Raw genomic sequence first — 24,137 nt, 5'->3', positions numbered from 1 at the left:
CCTCAATGGGAGTGCTGGGCTCTCCTGGGAGCCCCTCTGGCTCAGAACCAGCCACACCACATAGACAGCACCTCAGGCTGAGCAGGTCTCAGAACCAGGCCCTCTCTTTAGTGACCCTCAGCACAGGGGCCAGTCCTTTCCAGACATTGAGGGGACAGCCACAGCTCCTCCTCTATGTGGCCCACTCATAGCACTGGGGAGTCAGCTTCTTACTTCACTTCAAACTTTAAAATAGCCACTTCCACATTCAAAATAGTTTACCTTTCATAGATGGGATTAAGATGGTGGAATAGAAGGATTGAAGCTCAATTCTCTCAAAAAAGCAACAAAATTACAACCAACTGCTGAACAACCTTCAAGAAAATAGACTGAAAACTATAAAAAAAATATCCTATTCCAAAAGACAAAGAGGAGGCCATATCAAGATGGTAGGAGGGACGATTATGCAATATAAGCAACTCCATACCTGCCAGATGGGCGGCCCATAGACTAGAAAGTAACTATTGCAGAGGCTCACCCACAGGAGAGAGAGTTCTGAGCCCCACATCAGGTCCCCTGGGATCTGGTATTGGGAGGAGGAGCCCCCAGAGCATTTGGTGTTGAAGGCCAGTGGGGTATGTGTGCAGGAGCTCCATAGGACTGGAGGAAACAGAGACTCCACTCTTGAAAGGGACACACAGGATTCCATGTGCACTGGGTCCCAGGGCAAAGCAGAGACCACATAGGAATCTGGGACAGACCTGCCTGAAGTTCTTGGAGGATCTCCTGAGAAAACAGGGGGTGTCTGTGGCTTGTTGTGGGGGAAGGACATTGGAGGCAAAGATCGCAGAAATAATCATCAGTGTGACCTCCTCTAGAGCAGCTGTTTTGGAAAAATCTGGCCCCACCCATCAGGGCTGAGAAGCCCCAGGTCAAACAACAAACCAGGTGGGAACACAGCACCACTCATTAGCAAGCAGGCTACTTAAAGATCCCCTACCCCAGGCACACAGCGTCTCTAATCACACCGAGAGACAAAGCCCCAGCCACCAGAGGGATAAGACTCAACTCCACCTACCAGTGGGCAGGCACCAGTCCCTCCCATCAGGAAGCCTGCAGCAAGCACCCATACCAACTTCAGCCACAAGGGAGGCAGACATCAGAAGCAATACAGCCTATAATGCTATTGCTGCAAAAAGGAGACCACACCAAAAATTTATACAAAATGAAAAGGCAGAGAATTACAACTCAGATAAGGGAACAAGAAAAAAAACCAAAGAAAAGCAGCTAAGTGATCTGGAGATTATCAACTTCCATGAAAAAGACTTTAGATTAATGATAGTAAAGATGATTCAAGACCTTGGAAATAAATTGGAGGCAAAGATTGATAAATTACAGGAAACACTGAGCAAAGAAATAGAAGATTTAAAGATTAAGCAAGCAGAGGTGCAAAACAGAACTGAAATAAAAAATCCACTAGAAGAAACCAAGAGGAGGCAGAAGAACAAATAAGCGAGATGGAAGACAAGACCAGAGGAAATCACTGATGCAGAACAGAAAAGAGAAAAAAAGATTGAAAAGAAATGAAGACAGTCTCAGAGAACTCTGAGACAATGTTAAACACACCAACATCCGTATTATAGGGGTGCCAGAAGGAGAAGAGAGAGAGAAAGGGCCAGGTACCATATAAAATAAACCCAAGGAGGAATACCCCGAGACACATATTAATCAAGCTGACCAAAATTAAAGATGAAGAAAAAATATTGAAAGCTACTAGGGAAAAGAAACAAATAACATACAAAGGAACCCTGATAAGGTTACTGGCTGATTTTTCAGCAGAAACTTTACAGACCAGAAGGGAGTGGCGCAATATACTTAAAGTGATGAAAGGAAAGAAACCTCCAACCAAACTTATGCACTCAGCAAGGCTCTCTTTCAGGTTTGAAGGAAAAATCAAAAGCTTTACAAACAAGCAAAAGCTAAGAGAATTTAGCACCACTAAACCAGCTTTACAACAAATACTAAAGGAACTTCTCTAGGTGGTAAAGAAAAGGCCACAACTAGAAACAAAAATTTTACAAACAACAAGGCTCGCCAGTAAAGGCATACATATAGTAAAGGTAGAAAATCATCCACACACAAATGTGCTACCAAAACCAGAAATTGTGAGAAGAGGAGGGTACAAATGAAAAATACTGGAGATGCACTTGTAATTAAGAGACCAACAACATGAAACAATCTTGTATATATATAGAGAGAGACTCCTATATCATAGCTTCATGGTAACTGCAAACCAAAAATCTGCAATAGATATAGACACAAATAAGAAAAAGCAATCCAACTCAACATTAAAGATAGTCATCAAACCATAAGAGAAGAGAACAAGAGAAGAAGGGAAGAAGTCCAAAGCAATTAATAAAATGGCAATAAGAACATACATATCAATAATTACCTTAAATGTAAATGGACTAAATGCCCCAGCCAAAAGACATAGACTGGCTGAATGGATATAAAAACAAGACCCATATATATGCTGTCTTCAAGAGACCCACTTCAGTTCTAGAGACACATACAAATTGAAAGTGAGAGGATGGAAGAAAATATTCCATGCAAACAGAAATCTAAAGAAAGCTGAAGTAGCAATACTCATATCAGACAAAACAGACCTTAAAATAAAGACTATTATAAGAGACAAAGAAGGACATCACATAATGACCAAAGGAGCAATCCAAGAAGAAGACATAACAATTGTAAATATATATGCTCCCAACATAGAATCATCCCAATATATAAGGCAACTGCTAACAACTTTAAAAGGGGAAATTGAAAATAACAGAAAAGTAAGTGGGGGACTTTAACACCCCACTTACAGCAATGGACAGATCATTCAGACAGAAAATCAACAAGGAAACACAGGATTTAAATGATGCACTTAGATCAGATGGACTTAACAGATATTTATACAACATTCCATCCAAAAGCAGCAGAATACAAGTTCCTCTCAAGTGCACATGGAACATTCTCTAGGATAGATCACATTTTGGGCCACAAATCAAGACTCAGTAAATTTTAGAAAATTGAAATCATATCAAGCATTTTTTCTGACTCAATGCTATGTGACCAGAAATCAACAAGAAAAAACTGCAAAAAACACAAATACATGGAGACTAAACAACATACTCCTAAACAACCAATGGATCACTGAAGAAATCAAAGAGGAAATTAAAAAATACCTGGAAACTGGAGTTTCCATCATGGCTCAGTGGAAAAAAAGCTGACTAGCATCCATGAGGATGCAGGTACAATCCCTAGCCTCGCTCAGTGGGTTAAGGATCTGGCATTGCCATGACCTGTGGTGTAGGTTTCAGACATGGCTCAGATCTCACTTTGCTGTGGCTGTGGCCAGCAGCTACAGCTCTAATTCAACCCCTAGCCTGGGAACCTCCATATGCCATGGGTGTGGCCCTAAAAAGACAAAAAGAAAATACCTAGGAGCAAATGACAATAAAGACACAATAATCCAAAACCTATGGGATTTAGCAAAAGCAGTTCTATGAGGGAAGTTTATAGCAATACAAGCCTACCTAAGGAAACAAGAAAAGTCTTAAATAAACACCCTAACTTTATACCTAGGGCAATCAGAGAAAGGAAAACAGGAAAAAACCCAAAGTTAGCACAGGAAAGAAATAAGAAAGATCAGGGCAGAAATAAATGAAATAGAGGGAGTTCCCATCATGGCTCAGTGGAAACAAATCTGACTATGAGGACACAGGTTCGATCCCTGGACTTGCTCAGTGGGTTAAAGATCCAGCATTGCCATGAGCTGTGGTGTAGGTTGCCGACTTGGCTCAGATCCCCTGTTGCTGTGGCTGTGGCCAGCAGCTACAGCCCGATTTGACCCCTGGCCTGAGAACCTCCATATGCTGTGCATGTGGCCCTTAAAAAAAAGAAAGAAAGAAAGAAAGAAAGAAAGAAAGAAAGAAAGAAAGAAAGAAAGAAAGAAAGAAAGAGGAATGAAGAAAACCATAGGAAAGATCAATGAAACTAAAAGCTGGTTCTTTGAAAAGATCAACAAAATTGATAGACCCTTAGCTAGACTCATCAAAAAAAGAGAGAGGACTCAAATCAATAAAATTAGAAATGAAAAAGGAGAAGCTACAATGGACATCACAGAAATGCAAAGACTCATAAGAGACTACTATAAGCAACTACATGCCAATAAAACAGATAACCTAGAAGAAATGGACAAATTCTTAGAAAAGTACAATCTTCCAAGACTAAACCAAGATGAAACAGAAAAGATGAATGGACCAATTACAAGCACTGAAATTGAAACTGTGATTAAAAAACTTCCATCAAGCCAAAGTCCAAGACCAGATGGCTTCACAGGTAAATTCTATCAAACATTCACCTATCCTGAAACTAGTCCAAAAAACTGCAGAGGAAGGAACACTCCCAGATGCATTCTATGAGGCCACCATCACCCTGATACCAAAACCAGACAAAGATACAACAAAAAAGAAAATTACAGACCAATTTCACTGATGAACATAGATGCAAAAATCCTCAACAAAATACTAGCAAACCAAATCCAGCAATACATTAAAAGGATCGTACACCATGATCAAGTGGGGTTTATCCCAGGGATGCAAGGATTTTTCAATATCCACAGATCAATCAGTGTGATACACGTTAACAGACTGAAAAATAAAAACCATATGATCCTCTCAATAGATGCAGAAAAAGCTTTTGACAAAATCCAACACCCATTTCTGATAAAAAACACTCCAGAAAGTGGGCATAGAGGGAACCTATCTCAACATAATGAAGACCGTATATTTGACAAACATATAACTAACATCATTCTCAATGGTAAAAAGCTGAAAGAATTCCTGCTAAGATTGGGAACAGTACAGGGATGCCCACTCTCGCCACTACTATTCAACATAGTTTAGGAAGTCCTAGCCACAACAATCAGAGAAGACGAAGAAATAAAAGGAATCCAAATTGGAAAGGAAGCAGTAAAACTATCACTGTTTGCAGATGACATGACACCATGCCTAGAAAATCCTAAAGACACTACCAGAAAACTGTTAGAGTTCATCAATGAATATGGTAAAATTGCAGGATACAAAGTTAATACATAGAAATCAACTGCATTTCTATTGAAGAGGTCATAAAATCACTCCCTACAAATAAAAGTCCAGGACCAGATGGCTTCACAGGTGAATTCTATCAAACATATAAAGAGGAATTGGTGCCCATCCTCCTTAAACTCTTTCAAAAGGTTGAAGAAGAAGGAATACTCCCAAAGACATTCTATGAGGCCACCATCACCCTCATTCCAAAACCAGGCAGAGATACCACCAAAAAAGAAAACTATCGCCCAATATCATTGATGAATATAGATGCAAAAATTCTCAACAAAATCTTAGCCAACCGAATCCAACAACATACCAAAAAAATTATACACCATGACCAGGCTGGGTTCATCCCAGGTTCACAAGGATGGTTCAACATACGCAAATCAATCAGCATCATACACCACATTAACAAAAAAAAAGTCAAAAATCATATGATCATCTCAATAGATGCAGAAAAAGCATTTGACAAAGTTCAACATCCATTCATAATCAAGACCCTCGCCAAAGTGGGTATAGAGGGAACATTCCTGAATATAATCAAAGCCATTTATGATAAACCCACAGCAAATACAATACTCAATGGGGAAAAACTGAAAGCCTTCTCACTCAAATCTGGAACAAGACAGGGATGCCCACTCTCACCACTGCTCTTCAACATCGTTTTGGAAGTCATAGCCACAGCAATTAGACAAACAAAAGAAATAAAAGGCATCCATATAGGAAGAGAAGAGATCAAACTGTCACTGTATGCAGATGACATGATTCTATAACTAGAAAACCGTAAGGACTCAACCCCCAAACTCCTTGAACTGATTAATAAATTCAGCAAAGTGGCAGGATATAAGATTAACATTCAGAAGTCAGTTGCATTTCTGTATACCAGCAATGAAACATTAGAAAAGGAATAGAAAAATACGATACCTTTTAAAATTGTACCACACAAAATCAAATACCTCGGAATACACCTGACCAAAGAGGTAAAGGACCTATACGCTGAGAACTATAAAACCTTAATCAAAGAAATCAAAGAAGATGTAAAGAAATGGAAAGATATTCCATGTTCCTGGATTGGAAAAATCAATATTGTAAAAATGGCCATACTACCCAAAGCAATCTACAGATTCAATGCAATCCCTATCAAATTACCCATGACATTTTTCACAGAACTAGAACAAACAATCCAAACATTTATATGGAACAACAAAAGACCCAGAATCTCCAAAGCAATCCTGAGAAACAAAAACCAAGCAGGAGGCATAACTCTCCCAGACTTCAAGAAATACTACAAAGCCACAGTCATCAAAACAGTGTGGTACTGGTACCAAAACAGACAGACAGACCAATGGAACAGAATAGAGAATCCAGAAATAAACCCTGACACCTATGGTCAATTAATCTTTGACAAGGGAGGCAAGAACATAAAATGGGAAAAGGAAAGTCTATTCAGCAAGCATTGCTGGGAAACCTGGACAGCTGCATGCAAAGCAATGAAACTAGAACACACCCTCACACCATGCACAAAAATAAACTCAAAATGGCTGAAAGACTTAAATATACGACAGGACACCATCAAACTCCTAGAAGAAAACATAGGCAAAACACTCTCTGACATCAACATCATGAATATTTTCTCAGGTCAGTCTCCCAAAGCAATAGAAATTAGAGCAAAAATAAACCCATGGGACCTCATCAAACTGAAAAGCTTTTGCACAGCAAAGGAAACCCAAAAGAAAACAAAAAGACAACTTACAGAATGGGAGAAAATAGTTTCAAATGATGCAACTGACAAGGGCTTAATCTCTAGAATATATAAGCAACTTATATAATTCAACAGCAAAAAAACCAATCAATCAATGGAAAAATGGGCAAAAGACCTGAATAGACATTTCTCCAAAGAAGATATACAGATGGCCAACAAACACATGAAAAAATGCTCAACATCGCTGATTATAAGAGAAATGCAAATCAAAACTACCATGAGATATCACCTCACACCAGTCAGAATGGCCATCATTAATAAATCCACAAAGAACAAGTGCTGGAGGGGCTGTGGAGAAAAGGGAACCCTCCTGCACTGCTGGTGGGAATGTAAACTGGTACAGCCACTATGGAGAACAGTTTGGAGATACCTTAGAAATCTATACATAGAACTTCCATATGACCCTGCAATCCCACTCTTGGGCATCTATCCGGACAAAAACTCTCCTTAAAAGAGACACTTGCACCCGCATGTTCATTGCAGCACTATTCACAATAGCCAGGACATGGAAACAATCCAAATGTCCATCGACAGAGGATTGGATTCGGAAGAGGTGGTATATATACACAATGGAATACTACTCAGCCATAAAAAAGGATGACATAATGCCATTTGTAGCAACATGGATGGAACTAGAGAATCTCATACTGAGTGAAATGAGCCAGAAAGACAAAGACAAATACCATATGATATCACTTATAACTGGAATCTAATATCCAGCACAAATGAACATCTCCTCAGAAAAGAAAATCATGGACTTGGAGAAGAGACTTGTGGCTGCCTGATGGGAGGGGGAGGGAGTGGGAGGGATCGGGAGCTTGGGCTTATCAGACACAACTTAGAAGAGATTTACAAGGAGATCCTGCTGAATAGCATTGAGAACTATGTCTAGACACTCATGTTGCAACAGAAGAAAGGGTGGGGGAAAAACTGTAATTGCAATGTATACATGTAAGGATAACCTGACCCCCTTGCTGTACAGTGGGAAAATAAAAAAAAAAAAAGAAATCAACTGCGTTTCTATATACTAACAATGAAAGATCAGAAAGAGAAATTAGGAAAACAATCCCATTTACTGTCACATCAAAAATAATGAAATACCTAAGAATAACCCTACCTAAAGAGACAAACATTTATACTCTGAAAACTATAAGATGCTAATGAAAGGAATCAAAGATGATACAAACAGATGTAGATATACCATGCTCTTGGATTGGAAGAATCAATATTGTTAAAATGACTATACTACCCAAGGCAATCTACAGATTTAATGCAATCCCTATCAAATTACCAATGGTATTTTTCACAGAACTAGAATAAAATATTTTAAAGTTTGTTTGGAAGCACAAAAAAACTAGAATAGCTGAAGCCACCCAGATAAAGAAAACTGGAGCTGGAGGAATATGGCTCCCTGTCTTCAGACTATACTACAAAGCTACAGGCATCAACACAGTGTGGTACTGGCACAAAAACCAGAAATATAGATCAGGATAGAAAGAATAGGACAGAAAGCCCAGAATTAAACCCACACACCTATTCAACTAATCTATGACAAAGGAGGTGAGAATATACAATGGAGAAAACACAGTTCCTTCAATAAGTGGTGCTGTTCCAAAAAACTGGACAGCCACATGTAAAAGAATGAAATTGGAATACTCCCTAACACCATACACAAAAATAAACTCAAAATGGATTAAAGACGTAAATGTAGGAGTTCCCCTCTATGGCTCAGTGGTTAAAGAATCTGACTAGGAACCATGAGGTGGTAGGTTCGATCCCTGGCCTCGCTCAGTGGGTTAAGGATCTGGCATTGCTGTGAGCTGTGGTGTAGGTTTTAGAAGCAGCTTGGATCCCACATTGCTGTGGCTCTGGCATAGGCTGGTGGCTACAGCTCCAATTAGACCCCTAGACTGGGAACCCCATGTGCCACAGATGCAGCCCTAGAAAATGCAAAAAAAAAAAAAGGTATTCTAGGAGAGAGGATTAAGATGGCAGAATAGAAGGACTGAAGCTCAACTTCTCTCCTAAAAATAACAAAATTCACAACTAAAGACTGAGCAATCTCCACCCAAATGGACTGGAAACCTTAAAAAAGATACCCTACTCCAGAAGAAAAAGAGGAGGCCACATCAAGAGGTAGGAGGGGCGATTTCACGATATAAGCAACCCCAGACCTCCCAGGTGGGAAGCTCCACAGACTGAAAACTAACTGATTCACAGAGACTCACCTACAGGAGTGAGAGTTCTGAGCCCCACACCAAACCCTCACCTGCGGGGATCTGGCACTGGGAGAAAGAGCCCCTGGAGCATCTGGCATTGAAGGCCAGTGGGGCTTGTGCACAGGAGCTCCACAGGACTGGGGGAAACAGAGACCCCATTCTTAAAAGGCACACACGGACTTTCACATGCACTGGGTCCCAGCGCAGAGCGAGGTCTCCATAGGAATCTGGGTCAAACCTGACTGCAGTTCTTGGAGGACATCCTGGGAAAATAGGGGTGAATGTGGCTTGTTGTGAGGGAGGGACGTTGAAAGCAAAGCTCTCGGGAATATTCAGCAGCTGCCTTTCTCTGGAGGTGGCCATTTGGGGAAAATCTGGCCCCACCCATCAGTCAGCTGCTGAGAAGCCCCAGGGCAAACAACAGTCCAGGTGGGATCACAGCCCTGCCCCTCCTCAGTAAACAGGCTACCTAAAGACCCCTCAGGCACACAGCTGCCTCTAATCCCATCCAGAGACTAAGCCCCACCCACCACAGGGATAGGAATCAGCTCCTCCTACCAGTGGGCAGGCATCAGCCCCTCCCATCAGGAAGCCTACAGCAAGCCCCCATACTGACTTCAGCCACAAGGCGGGCAGACACCAGAAGGAAGAGAGGCTATAACTCTATTATCTATAAAAAGGTCACCACACCAAAAAACCTATAAAAATGAAAAGACAGAGAACTATAACTCAGATGAGGGAGAAAGGAAAAGCCCCAGAGAAACAGCTAAGTGATCAGGAGATTCTCAGCATCCAGGAAAAAGACTTTAGATTGTTGATGCTAAAGATGATGCAAGACATTGGAAATAAACTGGAGGCAAAGATGGATAACTTACAGGAAACACTGACCAAAGAGATACAAGACACAAAACTTAAACAAGAGATGCAAAATACAATAACTGTATTTTTTTACTTAAAAACTCACTGGAAGCAGCTAACAGCACAATACAGGAGGCAGAAGAAACAATAAGCAAGGTGGAGGATAGATTAGTGGAAAGTACAGATGCAGAACAGAAAAGAGAAAAAAGATTGAAAGCAAATGAAGAGAGTCTCAGGGAACTCTGGGACAACGTTAAATGCACCACCATCCATATTATAGGGGTGCCAGAAGGAGAAGAGAGAGAGAGGGGACAGAAAAAATATTCCAACAGATAATAGCTCAAAACTTCCCTAACATGGGAAAGGAACCACTCACTCGAATCCAGCAAGCACAACGAGTACCATATAAAATAAACCCAAGGAGGAATACACTGAGACACATATTAATCAAACTGACCAAAACTAAAGACAAAGAGAAAATCTTGAAAGCAGCTAGGGAAAAGAAACAAGTAACATACAAGGGAACCCCAATAAGGTTATCTGCAGATTTTTCAGCAGAAACTCTGCAGGCCAGAAGGGAGTGGCATGATACACTTAATGTGATGAAAGGAAAAAACCTCCAACCAAGATTACTCTACCCAGCAAGGCTCTCATTCAGATTGGAGGGAGAAATCAAAACCTTCACAGATAAGCAAAAGCTGAGAGAATTCAGCAACACTAAACCAGCTTTACAACAAATACTAAAGGATCTTCTCTAGGCAGAAAAGAAAAGACAGCAACAGGAAACAAAAATGCCACAAATGGCAAGGCTCACCAGTAAAGGTATATATACAGTAAAGATACAAAATCATCCATGCACAATTATACCACCAAAATCCAAAATCATGAGAAGAGGTGGGTACAAATGCAGGACCCTGGAGATGAACTTGCCATTAAGAGAACAACAACTTAAAACAATCTCATATACATATAGACTCTTACATCAAAACTTCAGAATAACTGCAAACCAAAAATCTACAATTGATACACAAACAAGGAATCTCTGGAGAAGAAATATATCTCATAGTAAATAAGTGCATAATCCACCATGAAGGGGGTCATTTGACATCATTCTTGGAATGCCGAAGTCTCCTTAGATCTGATTCTGATTTCCTCTCCATCAAAGAATTTATGATAATTATAATTAAATAACGCAACTGTACAATTAAATAATACAGTTCTACAATTGTATTATTAATAACCATTTCTCTCCATGGTACACTGTAAGGTCTATAATGTCTTGTTTATCACATCACCTAGAATGGTGTAATGCCTCTATTGAAGAATCAATAAGATGTAACAAATCGTGAGGACATATTTATATAGTTACACTGTTTTTTAATCAATTTATGCAATATATATTTTACTTATTTTCAGAGGGTGTATTATTTTTGTTATTCTTACCAGTTGTTATTCTTTTTATTATGCTATGTAAAATATTTAATGGTATATAAGGCTTTCTTCTTTATAAATTTTAGTTGCATAATATAGCAACTTTAATATAATGCTAATTTTTAAAGAAAAATTGAAATGTAATTGATAATACTAAATAGTAAGAATGAAAGCCATACAAAATGGGATAAAGTATAGAATAAATTTTCTATTTGTCTCATCATATTTTCCATTCCACTTCTCCAGAGGGAGTCACTTAATCTCTTTCTTAAGATCCATGATATAATAATCTGTGTGAATGTAATTGTGTTTAAATGTATGTATTTTATTCTGTAAAAAAAAATAAAATTAAAAAAACAAAAAAAAAACAAAAAAGAAAATGCAAAAAAAATTTAAAAATAAAAAATAAAGACCTAGGAGTTCCTGTCGTGGCGCAGTGGTTAACGAATCCGACTAGGAACCATGAGGTTGCGGGTTCGGTCCCTGCCCTTGTTCGGTGGGTTAACGATCCGGCGTTGCCGTGAGCTGTGGTGTAGGTTGCAGACACGGCTCGGATCCCGCGTTGCTGTGGCTCTGGCGTAGGCTGGTGGCTACAGCTCCGATTCAACCCCTAGCCTGGGAACCTCCATATGCCGCGGGAGCGGCCCAAGAAATAGCAACAACAACAACAACAACAACAACAAAAGACAAAAAAAAAAGACAAAAAAAAAATAAATAAAGACCTAAATGTAAGACCAGATACTAGAAAACTCTAAGAGGAAAACATAGTCTGAACACTCTCTGACATAAACCACAGCAATATCTTCTGATATTCACCTCTTAGGGTAATGACAATAAAAATAAAAATGAACAAATGGGACCTAATTAAACTTAAAAGTTTTTGCATAGCAAAGGAAACCCTAAACAAAATGGAACGACAAGTCACAGAATTGGAGAAAATATTTGCAAATGAATCGTCTGACAAGGGATTAATTTCCAAAATAAACACTTCCTGTAGCTCAATACCAAAACAAACAAACAAAAAAACAACCCCATAAAAAATGGGCGGAAGATCTAAACAGACAATTTTCCAAAGAAGACATACAGATGGTCAAAAAACACATGAAAAAATGTCCAACATCACTAATTATTAGAGAAATGCAAATCAAAATTATTATGAGGTACCACCTTACACCAGCCAGAATGGCCATCATTAAAAAAAAATCTACAAACAATAAATGCTGGAGAGGATGTGGAGAAAAGGGAACCCTCTTACACTGTTGGTGCAACCATTGTGGAAAACATTATGGAGCTTCCTCAAAAAACTAAAAATAGAATTACCACTTGATCCAGCAATCTTACTCCTGGGCATTTATCCAGAGTAAACCATGACTTGAAAAGATACCTGTCATTGCAGCACTATACACAACAGCCAAGACATGGAAGCAACCTAAACATCTGTCAACAGAGGAGTGGAATAAAGAAGATGGGGTACATGTACACAATGGACTATTAGCCATAAAAAGGAATGAAATAATGGCATTAGCAGCAACATGGATGGATCTAGAAATTATCATGCTAAGTGAAGTTAAGACAGTGAGACACAAACGTCATATGCTATCACTTACATGTGGAATCTCAAAAAAGGATACAATGAACTTCTTTGGGGAACAGAAACTGACTCACAGACTTTGAAAAACTTATGGTTACCAAAGCAGACAGGTTGTGGGGGGAGGGATGGGCTGGGGGTTTGGGATAGAAATGTTGTAAAATTAGGTTGTGATGATGGTTGTACAACTATAAATATAATAAAATTGAGTTAAAAAAATAGTTTACCCTCCATGCACAGGAACCAGCACCATCTGGCTGCCTGTTTGCCAACCAGTTTTAGACAGTCCTGGAATCTATTTTTACTCATCTCCCCAGGCCCCCAAGTGAGCAAGCTGTCAGAAGCAGGACAGTGGTCAGCTGCACAGGAACTGCCCGTGGGCCCTGGAAGGACGAAGAGGGTGGCTCTGGGGTCTCTCGCCACTGCTCTGCTTGGATGGGTACCAGGGGCCCCACGTGATCTCCAAACAGGGCTCCCAGAAGCCACAGAGCACTCCCAGCAGTAAACAGCCCCTTCTCATCTGATCTTTGTTTCTATGATGCCCAAATCTGAGGCCTCGCCAAGCGCCCTGAGTTGCCACCTCTGCACCTGACTCCCTGCCCCATCTCCCACTTGCCCCCCCAGCCACCTCTCCTGACATGCCTGTCCCTGCCTCATCCCTGTTTCCCACTCCAGCCAGCCGCCTCTCCCACCCCTGGTGCCTCTGACCCTCTCTGCACTTTGCTTTCATAGTGGCTCCAATTGGAGCTGCTCCACCTCCCTCCAGGTCCAGCTATGCTGGGCGAGCATCCTCCACAGCTTCCCCGCCCCCACTCCACCTGGCCGGCTTGACTGCAGACAACAGATGTTCCTCGTGGGCTGCTACCTTTCTTGGGGAACTGAGGAGCCAGTGTGCAGGGTCGGTCCCAAGGAGCCCTTTGAGGGGGGCCCAGTGGGCACCACACTCTGTTGGCCACCTTAACCGTCCTTGGTCTTTCATGGGGCTGGCCTACCACCCACTCTGCTCAAAACCTGTTCCTGAGGTCAAGGGCCCCTCAAGTCTGAGAGGCCTCTCACGGCTCAGGGGTGGGGGCTGTGTCAGGAGGGGGCCTGGAGGAGCATGGTGGGGGGGGCGAGTTCCTAGACTGTGAGCCCACTGAGGGGCTCAGCGCCTTCCCCCTGGGGCTGGCTGCCCTTGGCTCTGGCCACCGCCCACAGGAGGAGGGATGCGAGGTTGGGCAGGAGGAGGACCCCAGGTGTTAGCAGCCAGGGAAGCAGGCCTACATGGAAGTCACAGAAGCAGCCCTCTCTCCGCCAGGCTCTGCCGCCTTGGCCCATGGACAGAACCTGCTTCCACCATCCAGGGAGAGGGGTGTGCACCATCCCACCCAGGGAAGGCTCCCTCAGAATGACTGTGGCAGGGGCCCAAGGCCCACCCACAGGGAGCCCAGTGTGCTGGGCCTGGTGACAGCTGACACAGCCCTGGCCCTCTGAACTCAGACCCCCTTGGCCAGCGGTGGGGACAGCCTAGGGCCCAATGGCTGTGACCCCACATGTACAAGCAGCAGCTGGGCCTGCCACCCTTGGGCAAAATGTCTGCTCAGGCCTCAGGGTAGCACCTGAATGGTATGAACGATGACAACGACAGGAAGCTGTAATGACACCAACTTCCCATGGCCGTTATGAGGAGAAAACAAAGAAAGGGAAGAAACCAGGGCGGGCGCCTGCTGTCACACGGCCACCATCTCATAGGCCTGCCTCCAACCCAGGGTGCTCTGCTTGACCACAAAGATAAACTCATGGGGATAAAAAAAGAAGAAAACGGGAGTTCATTCTTTTCACTTCATGGAAACTAATACCCAAAGCATGAGCTGCTAATAGATTGATTCAGCCCTTCTCCACCTCAATCCTCATACCCAACCCAACGCTGTAACACTTGGCACATCCTGGTTCTCAGGGACGGGGTGCCTTGCGGCCCCCACACCCAGGCCTGGGGAGCCCTGGTCACACATGCTGCTTCAAGGCCCAGTCTACAGGTCCCACCCTTGGCCTCTGCTGTCACGAGACGCTAGGGCGTCTGCATGGACAAACGAAAGTGTGCAGACACTCCTGCAACAGATGCAAGATAAATTTCAGACCATGTCCGACCAGATCATTGGATGAATTGATGACATGAGCAGTTGTGTGGATGACCTGGAAAGACATTGCAGACCTCATGACATAGGCTGGGGTGGAAGAGCTAGAAAGTGACAACAAGATTCCCACCACACAGAAAAGTTGAAGGTGGCTCATTTGCACTGAAATCCAGAACACTCTTTTTACAAGGCAAGAGAAGACAGATGGCTTTTTGCAACTAACTACTATGTGTAGACAGGTTTTATGTTACAAAGTGTGCATTCTTCTTGCCACATACTATAGAGTTAGGTTATAGAGTGACCTCTCCCCCTCCCCCACCCCCCATTTTCCTGAACATGGTAACTTCCTATCTTGGACCTTGGTCATTTGTGCTACTAAACACTAAAACCTTGGCAGTTTAAAAAAAAAAAAAAAAAGGCCCAGTCTACAAACCACAGTCGCTCAAGGCACTGCAAGGTTCCTTCTAAATGGCAGCAAATGCAGTTACCCAGACAGTGATCCAAGCTTGGAGCCACTGGGCTGTGATCAGATTCACAAAATCACCCATCAGGGAATTGTGCCAGACACTCAGCCATTCACTTCCACAGCCTGCCCGCTCTCCCCCTCTTCTGTTCACGGAGGCCCCTGTGTGCCAGGCACTGTGCCAGGCATGCAAGTTCCAGGTCTTGGGATTGTGAGGGAGACTGCGTCCTGTCCCCCGCAGGTTGCCCAGCCCAGCAGGGAGGATGGGGCATGCTGCTGCGGTAGAAAAGTCCAGGAGGCACATGGACCTGTGAGGAGGAGGACGGTCAGCAGAGGGGGGCGGGGATGTGGGGTTGAGGGCGGGCAGGTAGGGTTCCTGACCCTCCCACCCCGGCTCAAGGCAGGGTTGGGTTTCCTTCTCTCCCACGGGGCAGCAGGCTCTTATCCTTAGCAGCTGCCTCAGTGTCCCCCCTAAGCTGCTGAGTGGGCAGGAGGACAGCACTCAGAATGTCTTGCAGGCAGTGTGACCTCAGGAAGGTGATTCTCCTTCCTGGCTTGGCTCCCTGCTGGCCAGGGGCCCACCCAGCCGGGAGGACTGGGAGTTGGGGCCCTGGGAGCAGCTGTGGGCTTGTGGGTGGGCTTCCAGGAGAGGTGCCGTCCATCCAAGGGGCCATAGGAGCGGAGGGGCCGAGAGGCTGTGGCCTCCTCCGATCAGGTGAGTGGCTAAGGCTGACAGGGGACAGGGACGGGGATGGGAGGTGGCAGGGGGAAGGCTGGGAGGGGCTGCTGGGTCCCCGGGGATGATCAGGAGTTGTGTGAATCCCACACACATTCCCTGCTCAGGGCTGAGGAGGAAGGAGATGAAGCTGCTCTCCTTTCCAGAGCTCTGGGGATTGAGGCCGCCCTGACACAGCCGGTGAGCTTCACCCAACAATGACCAGGTCCTGCCCGCGGAGACTTGTTGGCAGAGGCCCAGGAAGGGTAACGGATGGGGAGCTTCAGAGCCCGAGGGGGTGGGTGCCATCCCAGCGCCACTTACAGGAACTCTGAGTGAAGAGCTCAGCACCCCGTGCACAGCAAGTGGCCACTGGGAGTGTTTCCCTCCCCTCCTGACCCTTTCCAGCGCCTCTCTCTCTGGCCACTACCTCCCACTCGCAGGCCCCCCCTTAGCACCTGGGGGTCACTGCCCAGCCCCTCCCCACCCTCTACACGAGTGCCCTCAAAGAAGGCGTGTGAGCTGTTGCCTGTGGAGCTGCCCCCACCCACCAAGGCAAGGCTGCTGAACCCACATGAGACTCGGTGTCTCTAGGAAGGTCCCTGGACTGGGAGCTCATGGCCCTGGCCCATCCACCTGTTCCTCCTCAATCTCCACCTGGCACAGGCCTGGGGCAGCCTCAGTGGGAAGCCGCTCAGGTCTGGGTTCAAACCCATCAGGCAGGACTTTCCTAACTGCATGAGCCCCAAGTTCACTACAGGGACATCCACCTACCCACTCAGCTGCTGCCCCCAGAGGCCCTCTGCCATGCAGCACCCTCCCAGTCCTGCTAGAAAGAACTCTGCCAACCTAAACCACAAAAGGAGGAAGGCAGGCTGGGCTCGGTGTGGCATCCCATAAACGCATTTATGATTTGATTTCATAAAGCTCTGTTCCTATTCTTGGCAACCAAGCTGGGTCATTTCTCTGAAAACCCAGGTGACTACCTAGGTGGCTCTACCTCCAGCTCTCAGCCTGGACCAAGTACAGAGCCTGCACTCTCTCACCGGCCTTGCCCAGGGGAGGGGCTGGGGCTGGAATGGCTTTGTAAATGGTCACCTGTGAGGTAAGTAAGATAAGAGCCACTTAGAACATTTTCCCTGAGGTACAGGACCCACTCTGATTGTGGAACATGTGTACTGGGCATGCCCACTGGGCTACCATTGGGGCCACAGGTAAGTAAGACCTGAGCTTGATCTCAGGGGGCACAAAGCCTGGTGGGGGATCAGATGTCGAAATAATAGGCTTGGAGTTCCTGTCGTGGCGCAGCAGAAACGAATCCAACTAGGAACCATGAGGTTGTGGGTTCAATTCCTGGCCTCACTCAGTGGGTTAAGGATCTGGCATTGGCATGAGATGTGGTGTAGGTCGCAGACACAGCTCGGATCCTGTGTTGCTGTGGCTGTGGTGTAGGCCAGCAGCTGTAGCTCCGATTGGACCCCGAGCCAGGGAACCTCCATACGCTGCGGATGTGGCCCTAAAAAGCAAAAAAACAAAAAAACAAAAAAACAAAAAAAGAAAGAAAGAAAGAAAGAAATAATAATGGGCTAAATGCTGCTGAGTGGGCTCAGCAGTGCCCTGGGTCCTGGGGGATCTAACCAGAGAATGGCTTCCTGAAGGAGCTTAGAGAGTCTCCTGGCCGGGGTGACATCCACGTGGGGTTCTGAAGGATGAAGAGGGATCTGCCAGGCATCTGAAAGGTGGGAAAGGGCTGCTCTAGAAGATAAGCAAAGGCAAGGGCCCTGTGGCCAGTGCTGTTCACCATTCCTCCAGAACCTCCTCCAAGCATCCTGTTCCCTCAAACATGCACACAGGGTCCACCCTCAAGCTGAGGGCCACACACCACGTGGGGAGCAGGGGTCGGAAACAGGCCTGCCTCGGTCACTGTGGTTCTGGGATCTTGGAAACTGTCTCAAGAGCCTGCCCATGCCTGCCCTGCTGGGAGCTCGGAATCTAAAGGCTAACGGTACTGATGCCTTGTCCCAAACTTGAGGGAGTTTACAAATTGTTCCTTGACTTCTCTCCTGAGTCTTGGCCGTCTTGGGGAAAAGTGAAGATGAAGCAACCAACCCTCCCTGTGTGGGAAGAGGGCAGCCTGCCCAGGGCCGTCTGAAGGATGTATTCACCTGTGGGCTTTGTCAGGCCACCCATCCCTCATTTTCTGCTCCACTTCCATGACCCAGGATTAACCAGAGCCCATGAAGTGGAAAACCCACAGCCATTCACCGTTCACAGGAATGGGGCCTGGCCTAGCTGGTGGGAGGAGAGATTCCCCAAACTTGCCATGAAGCCTCCCACCAGTCAGGGGGGGAAGGTGCAGGAGCTGCAGGGGAACCCAGGAGTGAGACCTTAGAGTGAGACTTGGAGGGTTCTGGGGGACGATGATGTGTGTGCCTTTTGGGGACAGCTGAGGGTGGCTTCCACCCATCCTGGGTTCCCAGCTTCTCAGGAAGGACCTTGGTTGGGCTGCAGCCTAAAGGTAAAAGGCATACCAGAGACTCAGGTCTCTGAGATTGAGGGTTCACTCACCTCAGAGTGGGAGGGAGCCTCTGTGGCCCTTGAGGTCTTACCCTCACTGTCATGCAGGTCGTCACTCCCCCAATGGGTTGCACGGACCTGGGCGTGCATCTAGCTTGGCCATGTATCAGTTGGTGACCCTAGGCAGCTCAGGGGTCACTAAGGGTACCAGTGAGCTGTGGGGAGGGGTGAGTGGTCCTGGGTGGGAACAGGCTCTACCCTGGGGTTCAGGGTGCCTGTCACAGCTCACTGGTCGAACCCCCTCCTCTAACAGAGTTGTAGAAGTCAAGGTTTGGCCAGGGGTGGGGGGGGGGTGCTGTGCCTAGGTGGCCCCTCTGCACACAGTGGGGGCTTGGGCATGGTATCTGACAGGCATACAAACTGCCCTCCCAGAATGGAGGTGGCGAGCAGCTGTCAGGAAGGGTCCCCAGGAGAAACGCAGGCCTCTGCACCAGCTTGGGCTCCCAGCACCTCACTTCTGTGCCCCCCAGTGGAGGTGGATGGGGAGAGGGCCTCACATCAGGTTCACGCTCACAGGTGGGCAGAGTCCGGCCTTGGGTGCAGTCTCCGTCATGCAGGTCCAATGCTCCAGTGCCAGACTGCAAACAGGCTTCCTAATCAACCTCAGGGGCCTGAGCTTCCCATCAAACAATTCATTATACACTTAGGGGGTGAGCTGTTTTTATGGCTTCATAAACACAGATGAGCCTCTGATGTCTGATAAAATACTTCCACTAGAGACGCCAACTGAGCGGCTCATTATCTGGGAAAGGCCCAAACTGCTTACTCAAGACTGTGTGGCTTCAGTCTCAGCAGGTGGGGAGGCAGTGCTGGGGAGGCCTCGGGGAAACACAAATGCATCATTGTGCCATTAAATGCTTGATATCAGTGCCCATCACTGGAAGAAGTGCAGTGACCCAGGGCCCTAGAGTCTGGGGGCTGTAAGGAGGCCAGTGGGCCAGGGGGGTGGACGCAGGAAAAGAGAGAGCAGACCAACAATTGGGCCAAATCGCGGGGCACCTACAGGGCTGTGGTTCAGCAGCCACTCAGCATATGGGCACCACTGCACACACCCCTGAACATCGGGGACAAAGGTCCACACCTGCGAGTACCTGTGTGTGTCCCTGTAGTCTGGGGAGAGGATGCATCTGCTCGGCCTCAGGTCCCTGGCGGGGAGGGGGGTTCCTAAGGCTTCCTTCTGTACCCAGAGGCACCAGGCCCAACTTGGCAGGGGCAGGGTGGGTGGGGTGGTGGAGGTGCTCCATCCCCCCCAGTCATGATGCCCGCAGTCCCAGTGAAGCAGGCTGGGGGTGGGGAGCAAGTCTCCTACGCCCAGGACTGCACCTGAGGATCTTGGCTTGCAGTGGGCTCGAGCCTCCACCTTCCCACCCTGCCCTTGGCTTTCCAGGTCTTGGACAGAGAGTTTAGTCTCTGCTTTGGCCCTGCTCTGCTCTGGACCCCTTGCTTCGGGGGCTGAGGTCCCCAGCTGGCGCTCACCTGGGCACAGGTACTGCCCACAGTCTCTGCGGCCAGAATGGCTGTCTGCCTGAAGCACCTTCTCTGGACCCGGCTGTCTCCTCTGCAGGGCCTCCATCTCCCCACACCTCCCTGGCCCCCGGCTCCCAGTGAACCACCCTGGCCAGGATGTGGGTTAAGCACTGTACTCTCTGCCTCCGTGGAGAGACCCTCCCAATTCCTGGTCACAGCAATGAGGCTTCCAGAGCCCATGGAAAGTGGTGACTCCTAGGGCTGAATCTTTCAGTTTACAGATGTGGATCCTCACTCAGCTACCTACTATCAGGTCAACACAACCACGGCAGGCTCAGCTTGAGGGACCCCCCCCCAGTGCCAGCCCCATCCTCAACCACCACCCCATATGTGCCCCAGGGTTATGGGGTCCCGATCCTGCTGCATCTGGGCAGTGGTACTCAGGGGCAAGAGTGATAGCAGCTGTGGTGGGACAACGAGGCAGCTGTGTCCCTACTGTGTGAGCAGAGCCAGCTGCTTGAGCTGGGGTCTGGCCTTCCTCACCCAGGCCCAGACCACCTGCAGGCTCCACCCCTGAAAATTAATATCCGAGGACGCGTGGACGACACAGAGGATGACAAGTGCAAGAGGGGATGGCTCTGGGAGCCCTGGTCTGTTCCGTACCTTGCCCTTGGGGACCGGGAGCCTCCTCCCTCAGGGGGACCCTGGGCCAGGGTGCGGGCAGGCACTCACGTTGATCATAGCATTTGACGTGATGCGGAAGAGGGTGGCCCGCTCGTTCACGGCCTTCAGCTTCTCACTGCTCTCAAAGGGGATCCTGAGGCCGTCCAGCTCGTTCAGGGAGCGCTGCAGCGCTGCGCCATGCTTGGCCACGAGCTCATTGCAGTTGCTGAGGTCATCCAGCTTCAGGGAGAGGTTCCTGATGGTGTCGTGTAGCTCGCTCTTGTCAGCTGGGGAGGCAGTCCCGTCCTCGTCGTCCCCAGAGTCATCTGCGGAGAGATGGGGTTGCCATGGTTATTACTGACCAACACAGCACCAGAGGCCTGCAGGCCCAGGCCTGGGATGGGGGACAGGCCAGGTGAGGGGTCCGCCTTCCTGGGTGGCCCCAGGCCCTGCTGAGTCAGTGCAGGGGGCATTAGCCCTCCTAAGCTGACATGAGGCAGGGGCGGGCTGTCTGGTGAAAGGGTGGAGACTGTGGATCCCATCCCAGAGCCCAAATGAAGCCTGGACACTGTCCCCAGCTCGCAGGCCCAGCCCGGGTTGACCCAAGCTTCCCATGCCAGCCTGACCTCGCTCTCCATTCACCCTGGCATGCTAAACTGCCCCTTTCCCTGCAAAAATGAGTGCTCAGGCTTGGGGCCTTTCCTTCTGTGTCCTCCCTGTGCACCCAGAGCCTGGAACCTTGTCATTACCCCCACCTCCGCAGAGGTCTTACTCCCCCTCCAGCCCAGCACCACTCTGGCCAGAGTCACAACCCCTCTCCCACTTCTGCCCAGTGCCATCCTCCTGCGGATCTCTCCTGAGCAGCAATGGCATGCTCACCTATGGGTGACTTTGTGTGGAGAGGCTGTGGCCTCTCACTGGCATTGTCAGGGTAGGGGCTATACCACCCCCTGGGGACAGCTCAGATAGGTGAAGTCATGCCCCAGGCCATCTGGTGAGCCTGTCTGCTCCAGAGCCATTCTCTTCATGCCAGGTTGTGGGGGCCCCCACAAGGGGGCCAGGTGGGCACTCCCCTCCCCCTCCTACTCACCCCCCATCTCACACAGCCCTACATGCCCTCCATGCTGCCAGCCCAGCCTGTGTCCAAAGGGGTGGGGGCTGTGGGAGCCCCTGGGATGCCCTGAGCCTTGTGGGGTGGGGCAGGCAGCTGGCCTGGCCCTGCTGCTGCTTCAACATCAGCCTGTGAGTGCCAGAGCCTGTAACTGCTGAGGGGTTTCTGTGATCCTTTGTTCCAGAGGAGGGAAAACACTCGGATCTGCAGCTGTTTAGGCTGCAATTCTCAAGCCTTGAGGGATCTCAGGATTTTATGACCCCACACATCCTCTCTGTCCCCACCTCTACTGGGAATAAAACTCAGCTGACAGTGAGCCTCTGAGAGGAACAAAGTAACAATCCACATCTCAACACAGCAAACACTGAGCTGTAACTGTGGCTGTAAAACTCTATAGAAAGTTCGCAACTATATTAATACAAAAAGAGCAGCAACTGAAATCCAGGACCAAGGCCACACTCCCACCCACAGGGAGCCTCGATTTGCCTCAAAGCCCAGGTGAAGGTCAGGATTTGGCAAAAGGGCAGCTTGGGGGAGGGGCTGCCAGGCCCCGGGAGTGGGGAAAAAAACGAGGAGGTCAGAGAGCAGAGGCTGAGCTCCCATGACCCCCAAGAGGGGGCGGCTGCCTCTGCTCCTGCTGTCACCCTAGCTGCTGACATGAGGAGCCTGCTGTCCCCGCACAATGGGACGCTCAGGTCTGCTCAGGTCCAGCACAGGACTTTGGGTAGGGGAAGGCCAGAGGGGGCAGGTGACCCCCTTTACTGGGCAGCAGGTGTGAGCAAGGGGCCAGTTAGGGGAGCCCAAAACACACGTGGCCTCCTCCCTCTGCCTGGCAGGGAAGGTTCCGCTATCCTCCACGTCAGTGTCACCCATGCATCTGAGGCCTCTCTCTTTAGGATATGCTGTCCTGCCGGGCCTACTGGAGGTGGAGGTGGGAGGGGGGTGCCTGCCTGCCTCTGTTGAGCCCCCTGCAGTCACTTGCTCTGCTTCACTCCTGTGCGCCTCTGGATAGCTTTGCACCAGGTAGTATGCCCAGGAAATGCCTCGCAGCTGGGACTTGCCCCGATTCCATCAATATCCCTCTCACCCTATCAGCACAGCTCACTTTTGCACATAACCAGTTGTGTTTACCTCAAATCATAGAGGCTTGGAGCCAGAGGGAGCCCCTGTGTGTCTGCCATGCCTCCTACTCCCACTCCCCACTTGGGGGTCTCATCAAACCCTTCAATAGCCAGCTGTGGCTGAGAAGCCACTGGGTACCCCCACCAGGGCTGGGACCCTCTTTCACCTGAACTCCTGGGAAGGAGTGGGTTGCCATGGAAACAGCCAGGAGCCGAGCCAGGTGGGCTATTTTTAGAAGTGCAGCTTTTTTTTTTTTTCCTTCTTTGAGGAAAACAGATCAAGTTTCTGGGTGGGGAAGCCCTGAGAGGGGGAAACCAAGATACCAAAAGGCTGCACAGATTGGTCTGGAAGGTGGAGGAGGTGACATAGTGGGGACATGGGAGTCAGGGGCCTGGCGGCTGCCCCATTGTGCATTGTTTCTCTGGCTTTGAGAGGACAGGACACATGGTGAGTGCTCGGGTGCCTTTTTTCACCCCAGGCTGTCCCTGCACCTCCTCCTGGCCTCCTTGCCACTCCACAGGAGAGAGGACACAGGGAGGGTGAAGGACACCCATGCCCGCTCCACAGGGAACCTGCAACAGTGCAGCACGGGCCCCAAGGCCCCTAAGACCCAACTTATGGCGGCAGCTGATGGGAACTTAACGTCACTAGCAGAACTAGCCCTGGCCCAGCTGTGCCCCCCTGACCCAGCAGCTCAGTTACTGGGGACAGCGGGGCCCCCTCCTTCTCTGCTGAGTCCTACAGGACGACTGGGAGGAGACAAGGCCTAGCCCCCAGCCTTGCAGCTTTCCAGCCATGGCCTTGATCCCTGAGTGGCTACCGCTCCCTGAGGACCCCCAGACCCCACTGGGGGCTTTCATCCTGCCTGAGCACCAAGAACTTGGAGCAGGAAGTGCCTCCCACTCTACTGCAGTCTGGCTGTGCAGA

At 47.9% G+C, this 24,137-nt stretch overlaps 1 protein-coding gene and 1 pseudogene across 20 annotated transcripts in view; one reads left to right on the top strand and one right to left on the bottom strand.

Moving 5' to 3' along the window:
• OSBP2 (oxysterol binding protein 2) overlaps positions 1-24,137 on the bottom strand; it is a 189,292-nt gene that overhangs the window by 28,418 nt on the left and 136,737 nt on the right. For all 20 annotated transcript variants that reach the window (XM_084993823.1, XM_084993824.1, XM_084993829.1 and 17 more), the window contains one exon: positions 21,047-21,303. In XM_084993823.1, the coding sequence (XP_084849949.1) occupies positions 21,047-21,303 (257 nt within the window). The remainder of the gene's footprint in view (positions 1-21,046; positions 21,304-24,137) is intronic.
• Positions 15,055-15,489, top strand: HSBP1P (HSBP1 pseudogene; annotated as a pseudogene).

The sequence above is a fragment of the Sus scrofa genome, chromosome 14, assembly GCF_054392235.1.
Source record: "Sus scrofa isolate SSC_HxYL_T2T_F1_AM1 chromosome 14, Sscrofa_HxYL_maternal_Yorkshire_Landrace_v2.0, whole genome shotgun sequence".
Classification (NCBI taxonomy): Eukaryota; Metazoa; Chordata; class Mammalia; order Artiodactyla; family Suidae; genus Sus; species Sus scrofa.
This window is presented reverse-complemented; position numbering and strand designations above follow the sequence as displayed.